This window comes from Heptranchias perlo, chromosome 36 (genome assembly GCF_035084215.1).
Source record: "Heptranchias perlo isolate sHepPer1 chromosome 36, sHepPer1.hap1, whole genome shotgun sequence".
Taxonomy (NCBI): Eukaryota; Metazoa; Chordata; class Chondrichthyes; order Hexanchiformes; family Hexanchidae; genus Heptranchias; species Heptranchias perlo.
This window is the reverse complement of record NC_090360.1, coordinates 10,241,455-10,259,139: the sequence shown is the minus strand read 5'-3', so window position 1 is coordinate 10,259,139 and position 17,685 is coordinate 10,241,455. Positions and strand designations below refer to the sequence as shown.

Genomic DNA, 17,685 nt, shown 5'->3' with positions numbered 1-17,685 from the left:
GTTCCACTGCATTCTTTTCAGCTAACGTATCACAGGTGTTTAAATGCTTCGCACAAAGAAAGACGACCCACGAAATTCAAGGTTATTACAACAACTTGCATTTATACAATGCCTTTAACGTAGAAAAACGTCCCAAGACCCTTCAGAGTAATTAAAAGTAAAAGGACTCCAACACACAAAAAAACGAGGGATTAGGAGGGGTGACTAAAACTCTGGCCAGAGGTGGGTTTTAAGGAGCGTCTTAAAGGTGGGGAGGTGGAGGAGTTCAGGCAGGGGTCTAGGTGGCTGAAGGCGTGGCTGAGATAGGGTGATGGGATAGGGGAATGCACCAAAGGCCAGAGTCAGAGGAATGAAGAGTTTGGGGGCAGAGGGCTGAAGGAGGTTGTAGAGATAGGAAAGGCCAAGAAAAGATTTAAACAGGGGGTTAATTAGAGGCACTGGGGAACTGGGAGCCAAGACAAGTCATCAAGGACAGGAGTGATGGGTGAGCAGGACTTGAGATGGGATAGTATATGGGCAGCAGGGTTTTGGATGAGCTGAAGTTTACAGAGGGTGGAGCATGGGAGGCTGGCGAGGAGAGCTTTGGAATAGTGAGGTGACAAAGACAAAGAAGGGGTGGGGACAGGTGATGATACAGAGGTGGAAGTAGGTGGTCTCTGTGATGGTGAGGATTTAAGATTGGTTGCTGAGGTTGCAAACAGTCTGGTTCAGTCTGAGGCAGTGGTCAGTGAAGGTTATGGAATCAATGGCAAGCATTCAGAGTTTGTGGTGGCAGCCAAAGACAATTGCTTAAGTCTTACTAATGTTTAATTGGAGGAAATTTCAGCTCATTCAAGACTGGATCTTGGACAAGCAGTTTGACAACACAGAGGCAGTGGTGGGGTTGAGGAAGATGGTGGAGAAGAAGAGCTGCGTGTCATCACTGTACATATGGAAGCTGACACCATGTCTGCAGATAATGTCAGCAAGGGGCAGCATGTGGATGAGGAAGAGGTGGCAGCCAAGGAAAGATCCTTGAGATTCAAGAAATAATGATACAGGGGTGGAAGAGGAGCCAGTGCAGGAGATTATCTGACTACTATTACATAGATACTTATTAAGCACCTCCATAATTTCCTCATTCTGACGTATGAGACAACTCTCTATCTCCAACTCCTTCTTTGAGTAGTCTTCCATTTATGTCTTTCTAAAAGTTCATGGTATTTCCCTGTAGGCTGATTGGCAATCATATTCCCTTTGTCGTCCTAATCTCCCCTTTTGCTTCCTTTCTAAATGCCTCCTATTAATCAGATTTTTTCCTCTGCTATCTCTCCCTATATTTATCTTATGCCAGAATTTAAGGATTAGTTCAAAAGGAAATGAGTGTAAAATCAGGTAAAAGTAAATTTAATACATCAAGAACAATTTATTCAGAGTGCTAAATGTTTGGAATAGTCTGTTGGCCAGGGTAAGAGAAACAAAACCATTGGGATGTTCAAAGTACAGTTGGATATAAAGATGGAGGAATTATATAGTTGAGAGTGATGAGTTTCAATGGACTGAAAAGCTTCTTCTTGTCCCCAGCTTTTTAAAATTCATATAACTGTATGGATAAAAAAACTGTATACACCATAAGTACTTTATTGTAAAATTCATATCTTCTCAAAAAAATGTTTCTTTGACAAAAGCAAGCAAAATAGAAATATTGCAACTTTGGATAAAAGTGAAATATTTCATGTTTTGGGTAAGGGGCACTTTTATGTATGGATATTTTGGGGTACAGGCAAGTTAATCCTATGGATGAAGAATCATTCATAAACAGAAAACATTTATGAAATAACCTTGGCACATGAAAGCTCTCTAACGGGAGTGCTATGGCATAATCACCGTATGAGGCATGTTGGGTGCATGCAGCAGAAATGGGGCAGCTTCTGTACATTAACTACTCAATAAGCAATGAAGGCATATGTCCTTTTAACTGTCACATCCTTCGGTGCATAGAAGGTGTCTGATCATCTAGCTCGACAGTCTAAATTCAGTTAAACGCCGTCTGAGTTTTACAGGCTCTGTCTGTTACATTGTGCTTCAACTCAGATTAATTTCCAACACGGACACCACATAGTTTTGTGGAAATCTGGGGCAGTTCATTCCATCACTGATGTGACTGTATAAAATAGCACTGTTTTGTTGATATCCAGGACTAAAGCCATCTGACGCCAGCGAGATAGAAGCTGGGTATTTATGAGATACATTTTTGTAGACCCAGACTCTGTTCTAACTAAGGAAGATGAATCACTAGGGATTACAATTTCCTATGCCTGTTATTAACAAGGAGTAGGCGGGAGTAGAATGGCAAAATGCAAGCACTATACAGACTGTTCATCCCTGTTTGACAGTGTTGACCTGATTCTTACTCCTCCAAAAATGAATTAAGAAACACTGTACAATCATAGGTTACAGAACAGAAACATGCCATTTGGCCCAACAGGTCTGCGCTGGTGTTTTCCCCCAATGTGAGCCTCTTAATCTAATCCCACTCTGCTGCTCACTCCTCGTCCCTTAAATGTCCCTCCTTTTTCAAGCAGCTATTTAATTCCATTGTAAAAGTACTTGTGTACTCTACTTCAACAATGGTTTGTGGCAGAAAATTTCACATTCTAACCAACTCTGAATGAAGATTTTGTAACTTCTCCTTTAATTCTTTTTGAAATTATCTTAGATCAAACCTCTCCTTACTGATCTATGGAAACAGTTTATCACTATTTACCTCATTGTAGCCTTTCATAATCCTGAAGACCATGATCAGGTAACACCTTAACCATCTCAGACTTCACTGAAGAAACCCACAGCTTCTCAAATCTCTCTTCATAACTGTAATCCTTCATCCCTGGCAACATTCAAATAAATCTATGCTGCATCTTATCCATTGCTCTAATATCCTTCCAATAATGAGGTGCCAAAACTATAAACAATACTTCAAGTTGGCCTAATTAAGAGCTTGAATTAAGTTCAACATAACTTCCTTATTTTTGTATTCTATGCCTTTAGATACAAAATGAGGGATCCAGTTTGTCTTTTTATGGCTTTATCTATTTACACTTCCACCTTTAATGACCTGTGTGTCTGCACCTAAGGTCCCTCTGCCCCTCTACTCCATTTCAAACCTTAATATTCCATTGGTCCATGTGATCTCCTGGACTGGTTTCAATCGCCTGGAGGGGTCTCCCGAGTTCTCTTCCACTTTGTCTGGAGGACCAAGGTAGAACGTGTCTGCAGGGTCACTACATACAAGCTCCCAGACAAAAAGGAGGGAAGAGCGTCCTCAATGCCACTCTGATCCTAATGGCCACTTTTTTGTGTGGCTGCCTTAGGATATGTGTAGAGCCCCAGTACACAAACACCACGTGTCACTACGTGCCGAGTCTCTACCTGTCCAACACACCGAGAAGGCTGGGTCTGGCCACGCTGGTCGAGCAGGCGCAGGGCATTCCATCTAGCTGGACCGTCCCTCCCCTCCCCCAGAAGTTCATGAGGAGGAACCCCTTCGACCTCAAAGCCATCAGTTGACACGAAACCTCCCGAGAGTCCTGCAAGGAGAGGGCGGACTCGATTGGGCTTTTCCCCAATCAGACGGTCGATGCCATTTGGCAGAACGTCTCACCGCCGGAACTGACCAACAGGCACAGGATGTAGCCTGGAGGGTGGTGAGAAAGGCCCTCCCAGTGCGGTCCTTCCTACACTCACGGAATCTCAGCACTACTGTGGGCTGCTCTTGAGGCTGCAGCGGGGAGGAGAATGTCATCCACTTCCTGGTGGACTTCTTCTTCGTGCATAGGGTGCGGAGAGAGATGCGTTGGTATCTATCCCGGTTCATTCCCAACAGTTCAGTTACACAGGATGCACACCGAGACAGATATCACCAGCGGCTAGAAGGCCATCAACTCTGAAGGAGGCCCTTTGGTCCACCCAAAACCTGCTGGTCTTCCAGCTGAAGGAGCTGTCCACGACCGAGTGTTGCCGACTGGCACACTCCAAGGTCCCAGAGTACGTGCTGCGGGATGCACTGAAGCGAGCTGCAAACTACGCAAAGGCCCTGTGGGGTAAAACCACCCCACCTTGTATTGTACAGAATGTATTAGAAAATATGTACTGTGTTTTAAAATTGTAACAGTGAGATCATAGTGTATACGACCTGTACTGTATTGCTTTGAATGCTGTGCTGCATCTTATGCCCTCTGTTTGAACTGCGTAAACTGCATCTATCTTTAAATTTTATGAAATAATGTATATTTTGAAATAAAAAAGGTTTTGATTGGCCGAGGGGGTCGGAGAGAAATTTTACAGAGTATTTTTTCCTTTATTGGCCCTGTTTTTTTTTGCCTCTCCCAGGGGATTACATGGCTGCAGAGGGTGGAAGAAGTGTTTAGCCAAGATGGTACACGATGCAGGGCAGACTTGATGGACCAGCTGGTCATTTCCTGCCTGTAAATTTTGTAAGATGTACTTCCTTACCCTATTCTTATTACCAAAATGTATGATTGTACATTTCTCTGCAGTGGACTGCATCTGCCCCCTCTCTGCCCGTCCTGACAGCCTATGTCCTGCTGTAGCTTTTTCCACAATAAAATGGAGAAGTCAATTTCCATAATTCAAAAAAGCACCAACAAAGTGGTTTAATCAAGTGGGAATGAGGAGAAACTCTGTCAATGTTTTATTTGTGGTAAAGGCAAGGTTGTTCACCCATCAGCTTGGGACCACTGAAGACCATTGGAGACTGATTCTAACAGGTCAGTGTTTATACAAAATAAACAACTGCAGTGCATTTTGAAAGTGTTCATCTAAGTTTTTTTAAATTTAAAATATTGCACTTGAGTTATTTTATATAAAGTAATTTTTAAAAATTGATTTGCAGAACAGAATACATGTATTTTTACAACTTGAAACATATCACTAAAGTATGAATTGCTATGTTTTGAACCATCTATGCTACGTATAGGTGAGTCTTGCATTTTCCAAGTGTTAAATGTATTATAAGAAAACACAAACTCATTTATTCTTATTCAATATCATAAAACATTTTGCATCAGTGCATGCCATTTAGTATAACTGGCCTGTTAAATATAGCACTGGCTGGCTACAGAATTCCAAGCAGCACGTGCTTTAGTGTTTCAAATGATTAGGAATGAGGCCAACTCTGTTACACCAGGATGACAGAAGAATGTTGCCACAGATATATTGTCAGGTGTTTACTGTAGAAAGGATGATTTAAACACAGGCTAGTTTGACTTGCTTTATCAACTCTTGTGAAGGACCTTGGCTGCACAGGAGAGAGATGTTCAGGGCAGAAAAAAAAAACACAGGGCAGCACAAGTTAGAGAAAAGGCTTCCAAATATACAATGGCAAATCTGGGAAACGTTTATTTTTTGAAGAATGTACACACACTACCAATGACACACAAATCAGCAAAAAGGCTTGGATGACAGCAGAACATCTGACTCCATGAGTCCAGGAATTTGACAAAGACATGACAGAAAGGTTATTCCAGGGGGTTTCAAACTTTTCTGCAGGAGGACACCTAGCAAATATTGATACACTTCTGGAACAGGAAAGTTTGTTTGAAGTATATAATTCTACCTGCTGCAGAACACAGCAGTTTATTTTTATTAATCTATTGCCAGCTGGAATTGAAATTTCCAACACAATCTCAGATCTTGCAAGAGCACAGCACCATGCCAGAAAAACAAAATAGACTTTTAAAGTCCAATCCTATTGTTGATGTCTTCAACCACCTTTCAGTATAACAATCTAAAATAAGGGCTTCAGCTATTTTAATAAGGATGACACATATCTGATGATAATCTGGAACTCTAATATTTTTAAATATTTGGAATTAAGTAACTGTAAACAGGGTACATTTCTTAACTTACAGTATTCAGAGCCTAAAAAAACCCAAAGGAAAACAGCTCTCAGTGAGTTCATCTTGGAATCTTTCATATGAAAGATTCCGAGTATAAAGGTCATCTCAATGTGACCAAGTTACACCTTTCCGTATGGCTCCAAACTAAATTTCCTTATGTTAAAAAGTTGATAAAATGAGGAAGGCAACAATAGATATATCAATTCTAGAAACCCTTGTTGGCTAACTTGAATAGAGCAAGTATTAACACTACTGGTAGGTGGGAGAGAAGAGGGGTCATGGACAGCTTCACTTCCTAATTGCCACAAATTGAATCTTGACAGAACCATAAATTCATTAATCCACTTCAGATATCTGTACTTGCAGAATTTGGCAAAAATACAAAGATGGGCATCATACTTCAATTACCATCTAGAGATTTGGGCTGATGAGACAAAAGACATGAGCATGCAGCTCTGTAATGCTCTTCTAAAATCAAAAGCAAAATACTGTGGCTGCTGGAAATTTGAAATAAAAACAGAAAATGGTGGAAATACTCAGCAAGTCAGACACCATCTGTGGAGAAAGAGAGTTAACATTTCAGGTCGATGACCTTTCGTCAGAACTGATGAAGGGTCATCGACCTGAAATATTAATTCTGTTTCTTTCTCCACAGATGCTGTCTGACTTGGAGTATTTCCAGCATTTTCTGTTTTTATTTCTGTAATTCGCTTGGTCTTTGGACCTGTCATAGCTTATTTTACAGGTCAACACTTATTCATATAACTATCCAAATCTATCAAATATATATTCACTCACTAGTCAAGGTAACCTTCATGTGACTGCCATTCATTTGCCTGTGGTAACTAAGTATTGCCTTATCACTAAACACAAAAACATTATATCAACTCAAAATCTACCAGCAATCTAACCCAAGGGATGCAAAGATAAGACAAACACATGAGCCTTTAAGCATGTTGGTACACAAACCTGATGTACCATATTTACCAGTGCTGCCAGCAAGCCAGTGTGGAACAAATATGAGGAACTGGCAATACAGGGGTGCATCTTCCCATCTTCAACAGCCACCCTAAGCCACAATAAGGTCTTTACTCAAGAGAAAAGTCTATATCCTGAATTCTAGGCTTCTTGGCTAATCATATTTTGATGATGAGGAAGTTCCTCATATTGAGTTAGGAAAATAAGTGCCTTCTCACTCAGGTGGAGGCAACTGGCTCACAAACCACCATTAATAAGGTGTTCTTTGGAACTTGGACATTCATCAAATGGCAGCCAAAATTCCTAACATTGGAAAGATCACCCAGGGATTGGACAGGTACCTCAATTATTTCCCATTTATAGAGGTAATCTGTAGAATAAATCTGTTAAAGATCAGCCTCTTTTCCAATTACATTAGATATTAAAGTGTATTAAGAAACTGTTTCTGAAGCATTATCACCATGGTAATATAGAAATTCTCTACAGCAAAATCTCACTTCTCAAAGAGTGATTCATGAATACCACAGAAGAGATTTACGAGCCAGTCAAAAAAAATGTTCCTTTTTGATCAGGGAACAGGGCAAGGAAGCTAAAGAGGTAGGTGAAAAAAGTGTGGGAAGAAAGGAAAAATATATTCATGCCATTAAACGTCCAATGACTGGTCTCAGATGACTGCACAGTGTTCAGTTCCATTCGCAACCCCTCAAATAATGAAGCAGTCCGAGCCCGCATGCAGCAAGACCTGGACAACATCCAGGCTTGGGCTCATAAGTGGCAAGTAACATTCGCGCCAGATAAGTGCCAGGCAATGACCATCTCCAACAAGAGAGAGTCTAACCACCTCCCCTTGACATTCAACGGCATTACCATCGCCGAATCCCCCACCATCAACATCCTGGGGGTCACCATTGACCAGAAACTTAACTGGACCAGCCATATAAATACTGTGGCTACAAGAGCAGGTCAGAGGCTGGGTTATTCTATGGCAAGTGACTCACCTCCTGACTCCCCAAAGCCTTTCCACCATCTACAAGGCACAAGTCAGGAGTGTGATGGAATACTCTCCACTTGCTTGGATGAATGCAGCTCCAACAACACTCAAGAAGCTCAACACCATCCAGGATAAAGCAGCCCACTTGATTGGCACCCCATCCACCTCCCTAAACAAACATTCACTCCCTTCACCACCGGGGCACTGTGGCTGCAGTGCGTACCATCCACAGGATGCACTGCAGCAACTCGCCAAGGCTTCTTCGACAGCACCTCCCAAACCCGCGACCTCTACCACCTAGAAGGACAAGAGCAGCAGGCACATGGGAACAACACCACCTGCACGTTCCCCTCCAAGTCACACACCATCCCGACTTGGAAATATATCGCCGTTCCTTCATTGTCGCTGGGTCAAAATCCTGGAACTCCCTTCCTAACAGCACTGTGGGAGAACCTTCACCACACGGACTGCAGCGGTTCAAGGCGGCGGCTCACCACCACCTTCTCGAGGGCAATTAGGGATGGGCAATAAATGCTGGCCTCGCCAGCGACGCCCACATCCCGTGAACAAATTTTTAAAAATGAAAAAATGGGAAATTTGGACTTTAACAGCTATCATAAGAGCATGCTGGCTGACAAAGTGATAGATACACAAGCTGTCAAAATGTATGAATATCCTGAAGTTAACTACAGACCCACTTACATTGGTTTAGTGTACAGTCGTTTGTCTAAGAAACTGGTAATACCAGCTAAAAATATTGTACAACGTTCTCCATTATTGTGCATTGGTGGCTAGTTAAAACTTTGGAACATCGCAAAACGCAGAAGCTTTCAGCAATATGTAAGTACTAAAAATCATGAGAAGATTTCTGTCATGCCATAGATGCATTCATGCACAGATCTAAAAGATCCTAGAATGGGTGAGCTGTATGATGGTAGGTAACAGTGTTAAAGTTTTCAAGGCAACTGTCCAAGTAAACTTACCTATGAAGTGGAGGCCATCTCATTTTCTATTATGTGGCATTCTACCATATTTTGTGCAGTTAATCAGGAAAGTCAGCCAAGTCCTAATTTCCTCATGAAACTCACTTATTTTTGGTTTTAATTCAAAACATAAATTTACTCATTTTGGAAATGAGTAAATGAAATGCTGTATTTTTGATTGCTCTGAAATCTGTCTCATGTGTGCTCAAGAAATTTCACTCCTCATAAGACAGAAGTGGTGAAAGAAATAGTGAAATATTGACAGAGTGGAACTATGTTTCCCCATAAATATAGCCTTAAGATCACCAAAGTTTTTTTGAAAACCAAATATAGTATTTTAACTATGTTACTGATTTGGAATTTCTTCTAAACATCTTGCTTTGGAAGACTCTTGCTACATTAGTGAACATGAGTAAAATGATTTATTATTATTAAAGACTTGACAACATCCTTACTAATGAACACATACAGTACACCACAGCTGCAGTGTTACACTTTTGGGTTTTTACACTAGATATTTGCCTCTGGTTCAAAATTACAGACCACCCCATATGACCCATATCACTCCATATGACCCAGAGTGTGCTTTACTTGCCCAATATTTAGGTGAATATAACAAGCCTAAAGGGTCAAACAGAGAACCCTTGTGATGTAGTTTCATCTCAATAGAGACATCACATACCACCATGTGCTTTCATCAACTTCAACAGGCAAAAGAATAAACACTCATGACAGGCTGTGGTTTAGACTATGAGCTACTAGATAGATTCATTGAACATTTATTGCATTAAATACAAGCAGTAGAGTTACAGTAATTACAAAATTGACCATGCTTCTCAGAATATGGCTGTAACAAAGATGCTTCAGTGATAACACTAAACTTTGAATCTCACGGTGATTTGCTGCTTTGGAATCTCTGCCCTGCACTATTGCTGTTGGCTTCAGAATGACTGCAAAGTTAGTGGGATACACCCACGATATAGTTCCAAATTCCTTTCAAGATATCCCTGAACAAAAAGGAATTAAAATATATATTTCTCCAACTCAGACAGAGCTGCCGATCAAACATACTTCAAAAAAAAAACCCACAGGATGTCAAATGCAAAATGATGTTTGCTGGTCAGGGAACTCTCCACCACCCACGGAAGTTCAACCCTGTAATTACAGGATATTAAAATCTATTCAGACAGCTAACAAGGACACTGCTGGACAAAATAGTGCTACGGCTCTGCACTTAATAGACATTAGTATATTAAGCTACCGTTTCTTGCAGATACATATTAGTAAAATATTTTGAACACAAATGGACACAGTAATTAGGTAAGCATCCTCAGATTTGGAAACGCCCTACAGCCTACCAGACCATAATATCTAAACTCTGCAGCCTCCAGAAGCAGCTGTCAGTAGCTTCCCTTTAAAGTGACAGACTCTTACACCAAGATATGTCATGTCTATATATCTACTGTGTTGCTTTTACAAGAATATTCATGGTTTACCTTTGTGCTTTTTTAATGTTTTTTTTTATAAAGTCCCATCACTACTTCCAGGCTTCCTGCAAGACTCTCCAAATCATGGACTTGTTGCTTTGTTTGCACCAAAAATCTGCTCACATGGTTCCATTACGGCAATCACCGTTGCATCTAGGACACGTAAATCAGGCTTTCAAAATGTAACATTGATCCATTACTCACAACGATGCACGTTCCGTGTCTGCATTAGTGAATTTTCTGGAATTTATTCCAGCTGAGTGGCTCATTAGCCAATAAAAAGATGACTACAAGTTGATTGTGATTGGTCGCCTTCATTCCTGCTAACAAAATTGCATTTTCAGGCGTTGCACATTTCTAAACCATGTCTTCCCACAATTCTACCAGCAGGCTATAAATTTAGATTGAAACTGTAATATGACCTCAGAACTTGAGCTGATAGCATTTCCTAAAATTAAGAAACCAAGGTGTACTACACCACCGAAAATAAGAAAGAAGAGGAGGAAAAGCAGGAAGTAATGAATAGAAGAATCGAATTTTGGATTATAAATCCCTGAAGATTTTAAGAGGAAGGAAAGATTGAAGGTCGTGAGGAATTCTACAGTTTTGAAATCTTGGGGAAAAATAATTAAGTAGGAGACTCCGTCATGTGATTTCAACATGGAGGGAACTATATCGAGGAAGAAGAGCGTGTGGAGCAATGAAATTTGCAGCTTGGAAGGCACAAAACGAGAAAATTCATATAAAACACTGACCAAATTAATATTTCTAAAACAAAGACAACATCTTACAATAGAAGGACCAGGAAGCTAGAAGTGAGGAAGGAATTGCCTTATCAAAGGATTACCTTTTTCTTAGGTTATGATAAGAGGTTTGACAGTGATGAACATTACTTATTTTGTAAATGGGGCAATTTCTGTTGTCTGATGAAAGTCTTGATAAAAATTGGAATAATTGATGGAATATTTATTTAGTAATAGCGCGGGATGAGGTGATGGAAAATTGCAAGAAGGCTTTGAACTAATTTTCCAAATGTATAATTGAAGTCCAATTTAAAAGTGATGCTAAAACATTTTTATTTCAACTGGAGTTTCATGATAATCCCTTTGTGTAGGATGTGCCTGCTTGCTCCAAGTTAGGGGAAAGTAATCCTTGTGCTGCTTTGAAACTCAGATCCCGTATTCAAGGTTAAACGCAAAATGTTGTTGCGCAATGAAATCTTCTGCCAAGTGGTTACCTCATACCTTGGTCTATTCGTGCCACAGAATGACATATAGATACAAAAATGTAATTACGAAAAGACACTTTGTCATAATTTAATCGCCCGTTATCAATGGCTTGAAGAATGGAAATTCATTTCAACCAATGATTATGAGTCATGTCGTGTTTTCCACAATGCCAAGACCTTTAAATATTCCATTTTGAAAATGAAAGGAGTCAATTTAATGACCGCCAGAAACATCTATACTAATTATGCACATACACTTGACCTATCTGAGTCTGACGCCAAGAATAATGTGCTGGCCCCAGAGAAATGTAAAAGCTCAAGTTACTTTACTTTTGGCAAGCTGCGATGTCAATAAAGTCCATTCTGGAAAGTAAATTGGCCATATAGTTGATTAAAATTGATACGCAACTCGAGCTGAATATCGCTTAGATTGAGTCAGGCAGAAAATCAAAACATACTGAGGTCTCATTGATCTTACCAAACCGCAGACGCGTAAATTGCTCCCGATAAAACGTAACCGTGGCCATTACCGTTTCCTATCAGAGACCAGAGTTGATAGAGATTATTTTATCTGTATCAGATAACTTTGTTAAGTTTTTTGTGGTTTCAATGGTTTGCCTGCAACGGTATGCATAAGTGTGCGCGCTATTAGTGTATAAGTGTTTGCAAAAGAACGTATAGGTTCATACCTGCGCGATTCTGTATTTATACGGTCAATGTTTGAACCTATGGACATATGTGAATTCAATACAAATAAATGTACATACTCAATATACAAACATACACTTTCGCCTTCGCACGTGGTTTCCCCGCCATTCAGAAACTCGAGTATCAAATGGTGGATGTGTTTCCGTCACGAATTAGAAGTCCCACCAACAGTTTGAAGTGTTAAATCTTCTGACTTTAATAAAAAGGTGTCCCATTGATTTAACACCGTCGCTGGTCACTTACACTGTCGGTCAGTTTCAAGTTACATCACCGCGTTTGCTAAAGTGTCAATTGCAATAAATGAAGGAAAGACTTGCATTTATATAGCGCCTTTCACGACCCGGGGGCTTCTCAATGCGCTTTACAGCCACTGAAGTGTAGTCATTGTTGTAATGTAGGAAACTCATCAGCCAAATTGGGCACAGCAAGGACTCACAAACAGCAATGTGACAATGGCCAGATAATCTGTTTTGGCCATGTTGGTTGAAGGATAAATATTGGCCAGAACACCCAGGAGATCTCCCCTGCTCTTTGAAATAGTGCCGTGGAATCTTTTACATCCACCTGAGAGAGCAGACACGCCTCAGTTTAACCTCTCAGTTCCAAAAACGGCACCTCCCACAGTGCAGCGCTCCCTCAGTACTGCACTGGAGTGTCAGCCTCGATTTTGTGCTCAAGTCTCTGGAGTGGGACTTCAACACACAATCTTCTGACTCAGAATGTCCCCAACCAATGTACATAGTTTCCTAACCAGAATGACTTTCCATTCGTACTGTTAATCAGTGTGGGTAGTGTACTGTGATTTGATTGCCAATCATTAGAAATATCTAAAATAAAACCAAGATAGTGCATTTTCCAGCATTTATGTGCCGTCCAGTTGTTTGGCGTATCTGTCAGATTCAGTTTGCTTTGATCACTTTCTCCAGTGACAGGGTTTCTCGCCGATGCAACGTATTTTGCGCCAGAATGCTTGTCATTTCAGTCTGCCGCTTGAAGGAGTTTTGAGGTATGACCTCAGCGATTCTATATATTTATATTTTTCTCATCGGTTTCACTTTCTCCCAAAATACCAGCTGAAGGAATAATAAAGCATCAGCATCGACAAGCTTAGCGTCGTGATTCTAGTGTAATTTATTACCTAAAAATGTTATATCCTTGCACTAAAATTTTCTCTCTTGACCGTCCAAGTGGACAATTAACTTTAGTGAGTGACCTCAACCGGGAATTAAAGTCCGTGTCCTCTGAGGTCACGGTCGAGAACTCAACAAAAGGAGTGAAAACTTTCGCCATTTCCCTTTTAATTCGGGTTATTATAACACAAAAACCGACTGCAGTTAAACCTCGAGTTTCAAACGTTGGAACACATTTTGGGTTCCAGCTATAACCCCGAGTGAACAGAAAAGGTTAGCAATTGTTATTCATGTTCCTCTATCGCGCCCTTCTACCAAAACAGTGATTGATAAGAGAACAATCGTGCGTTTGAAAATAGCTCTCACTGCGGCAGTAGGTAATCTACAGTGAATGGACCTGACGAGGGATAGAAAAGTGACTCAAGTTTGCAGCTTAATTCGGAGTAGATCATGCCCTTGGAATCGGATGCCAAACATGATCAGTTCGAGAGCACTCATGCGAGAAGCCTGTTTTCAGCGCTGCCTGCTAATTGATGAACATGGGTAACAATTTCAAAAGGATAACATTACTGAATCATTACCCTTGCACAGTCCACAGCCCGGACAAAACTGATAAGATAAATTGTTTTTGTTTTAAATGAGGAAGCAACTTCAAGGAAGATTCTAGTAAGGTCTGAGTCACACCTAGACTGCTGCCCCTCCAGTTGCTGTGAATATGCAATATTCTGTTAAGGCCTTTTCACCCACTCAGCAACTCATGTTGTCCTTTGACTCAATGGTGTCCCGCTGTCATGTTTTAGTTCCATTATATAAGTGGAACACACAAGAGATAGACAACGAGATATTGCAGTACACAAAGACAGAAACCTAATGCACATTTATCTGACATACAGATTAATCTCGATAAGAGCAACCAACAAATGCAATTGGTTGGCTGAGAAATAGGCAGTTGGACTGGAAAAGATGAGAGCGATTGGGAATTAGTAATTTCAATTATGGGGGTGTGGGAGGAGAGAATGTTATTTTAACGCCACTGAAAAATACTGGGCTGCAGTTACTGTGACGCTGCCGAAAAAACGGTGAAAGTGGAGAGAGCGTACAGCAGAAGAATCCGCTGTTACAAATAGTGGGGTATTTACTGCACTCTTTATTATCAAGCGGCAACAGTGTAAGGCTGAACATTCAGTACCAGGCACCAACACTGGGACACAATTGGAGAGACTGTGGAAATTAACCCAGTCCATAAACTACGCGGACTGTCTATTTCTATATTCCAGTTAAAAATATTCAGTTTCTGTCCCAATATGCTCGTAGTTGCTAAATAGTTTGTGCGCATCGTATATTTTGCAAGTTGTCAAGTCACCCTGTCTCCAGTCCTACGTGAACATCAAAGCAACAGAGCAATAGGACGAGTTCTCCTAAAATGTGTTGAGCAAATGTTGGAGACGCACCGTTAACGCCTTTGTTCCAACATTGGACTGCTCGCTCGGAGCTCCGCCTTTCGTGAAGACAGGAATCCCCGTCTTGGCTGTAATTGGAGAAGACCCGGTCACGTGTCAAATTAACATAATGGGCGTATTCAGATGTAACTAGACCGGGCAGAGCAAGAGCGCGTCATAAGCTTTCGAAAAACCGAGGAGTCGGAGAGCATGCGACTCAATGGGTGTAAATGGGCAGCATACCCAGTGTCCCGGAATCAAGCGGAAGACGAATTGAATGTTACAGGTGGGAAAAAGTATGAACTGCAGAAGCTCAAATCTCCTAGAATCTGGTAATGTGACCGCTCGCTAGTCACTAGAATCTCTTAATTGTGTTTTTTTTCTGGACTGAACGAGGAATTACAGCAAAGCAGGCTTGAAGAGTTCTTGGTTCAGCGTGTTTACGAGTGAAATCTCTCCACCGCCACATCTGTCCCCTTGTTGCTGTGAGCTCCTTCTCGTGGGCCAGGGACTATGCACCAAGATCACAGAACAGATTTAGTGAAATCAGTGTCTGTCGGTTTCACTGATCGGAAGTAAAGCCAGAAAGTTTTCGGGAATCAATGTCGAGATAATAGTTACAGTATCCGCCTGCGAGAGCCAAGAGTGACAGAAGACCAAATCCGTTCTGTTGAGCTGAGAGAAAGTTTGTTCAGATCAATAGTGGACAATCATGGCTGCAGAAATGACGATCGGACTGGCGAAGTCAGCCGTGGTGAAAATTTCAGACGTGGTTGGCGAAAGAACTAAACAGATAAGTGGTGCTATGCATGAACCGCGGCGGCAGCGAAGAATTATGCTGGTCATTGTATGCATTGCACTCTTGTTGGACAACATGCTGTATATGGTGATTGTACCGATCATACCAAACTACCTTGAAACTATAAGAACTTATAAACTGGTGTATGTCACGTCATCTTCCAACGGAACCAATGGTTCGTTTGTCAACTCCACGCAGAGACCCATATTGTACAGGAACCCCAATGAAAATGAAGACTTGCAAATCGGGGTGCTCTTTGCGTCTAAAGCCATCCTTCAGCTGCTTGCTAACCCATTGACTGGTACTTTCATTGACCGGGTGGGGTACGACATTCCTCTATTCATAGGGCTCACCATTATGTTCTTTTCCACCCTCACCTTTGCTTTCGGCGAAAGCTATGCCATGCTATTCGTAGCCAGAAGCCTCCAAGGGTTGGGGTCGGCGTTTGCAGATACCTCCGGAATTGCCATGATCGCGGACAAATACACGGAAGAGTCGGAGAGGAGCACAGCCCTCGGCATCGCCTTGGCTTTCATCTCCTTTGGAAGTTTGGTGGCGCCCCCCTTTGGTGGTATATTATACGAGTTCGCGGGCAAGAGTGTCCCCTTCCTAGTGTTATCCTTTGTCTCCCTGATGGACGGTATTTTGTTGCTAACTGTCATTAAACCTTTTACTAGTAGAACACGTGAAAATATGCCGCAAGGCACCCCCATCTATAAACTTATGATCGACCCTTATATTGCTGTTGTAGCCGGGGCTCTTACCACTTGTAATATCCCACTAGCTTTCCTAGAACCTACCATATCATCCTGGATGAAAAAGAAAATGAATGCCACTGAATGGCAAATGGGACTAACATGGTTGCCGGCATTTTTCCCGCACATCCTAGGCGTATACATCACTGTAAAACTAGCTGCGAAATATCCCAATTACCAGTGGTTCTACGGGGCATTAGGCATGGTTATTATAGGTGCTAGCTCGTGTACAGTCCCAGCTTGCAGGAATTTTGAAGAACTTATCATCCCGTTGTGTGCCCTCTGTTTTGGGATAGCCCTAGTGGACACTGCCCTGTTGCCTACCCTTGCCTTCCTGGTAGACGTTCGTCATGTATCTGTATATGGTAGTGTATATGCTATAGCTGACATCTCCTATTCTGTTGCTTATGCCCTGGGACCCATCGTGGCCGGCCAAATTGTCCACACTTTGGGCTTTGTGCAGCTCAATCTTGGAATGGGCTGTGCCAACGTCCTGTATGCCCCTGCCCTCTTGTTGCTCAGAAACGTGTGCCAAATGAAACCCTCGCTTTCTGAGAGAAATATCCTTTTGGAGGAGGGACCCAAAGGGCTATACGACACCATCAAAATGGAAGAACGCATGGCGGGTAAGAAAGCCCATGGCAGCTCGGCAGGTAACTATTCCATGTCCGGGGTCCTGGACAACACCGACAGGAGAAAAGAAACTGGACAGATTCTGTCCGAAGACGATTCATCGGGTAGTGATTACATTTAGACTCTAAACCGTCCAACAGCCAAATCTTCCAAGGACATAAATGAATGAAATGCAACATAACTTTGCCGCCCGTGATGTACTAGATGTCTAATATAACCCAGATTTGATGTCATCATTGTCGTGAATTACTTTTGTATAATTGATGTAATTGCTTATTTCATGAGTCTTAGGTGGATGGAGAATGTGATCAAGATGGAATTGTAACGACATGCATTCAACCAAAATCCAACATTCATAATAAACTGCATTTATCACGAATCTATTTAAATGACGTCCAGTGCAAAGTTTTCTCGAATTGAATCCGTGTGTGCGAGTTTTAGTTTGTACATCTGTGTAAAAAAAGCTATATGTATTCAAAAAATATTTTAATTATTCAGGGATCTGGCGGGAATAAAAATATTGTATATACTGTATGCTCCTTAGATTGGCCCCCATGTTTTGACTTGAAACAGAATCGATTGTGTATTTTTCTCTGGGAATGAATCTCTGTATAGGACTATTTTGACCTAAGTGTGCTGCTATATTATAAATGCAAT

The 17,685-nt window shown here is 41.4% G+C and overlaps 1 protein-coding gene across 1 annotated transcript; it reads left to right on the top strand.

Annotated features, from left to right (window-relative positions):
• The first annotated feature begins 15,042 nt into the window (after positions 1-15,042).
• On the top strand, positions 15,043-17,685 carry slc18a3a (solute carrier family 18 member 3a). The gene has a single exon (XM_067972353.1). The coding sequence runs from the start codon at positions 15,554-15,556 to the stop codon at positions 17,147-17,149; it is 1,596 nt and encodes a 531-aa protein (XP_067828454.1). The 5' UTR covers positions 15,043-15,553; the 3' UTR covers positions 17,150-17,685.

Coding starts and splice junctions, on each gene's coding strand:
- slc18a3a (XM_067972353.1), top strand. CDS start 15,554: ATGGCTGCAGAAATGACGATCGGACTGGCGAAGTCAGCCGTGGTGAAA.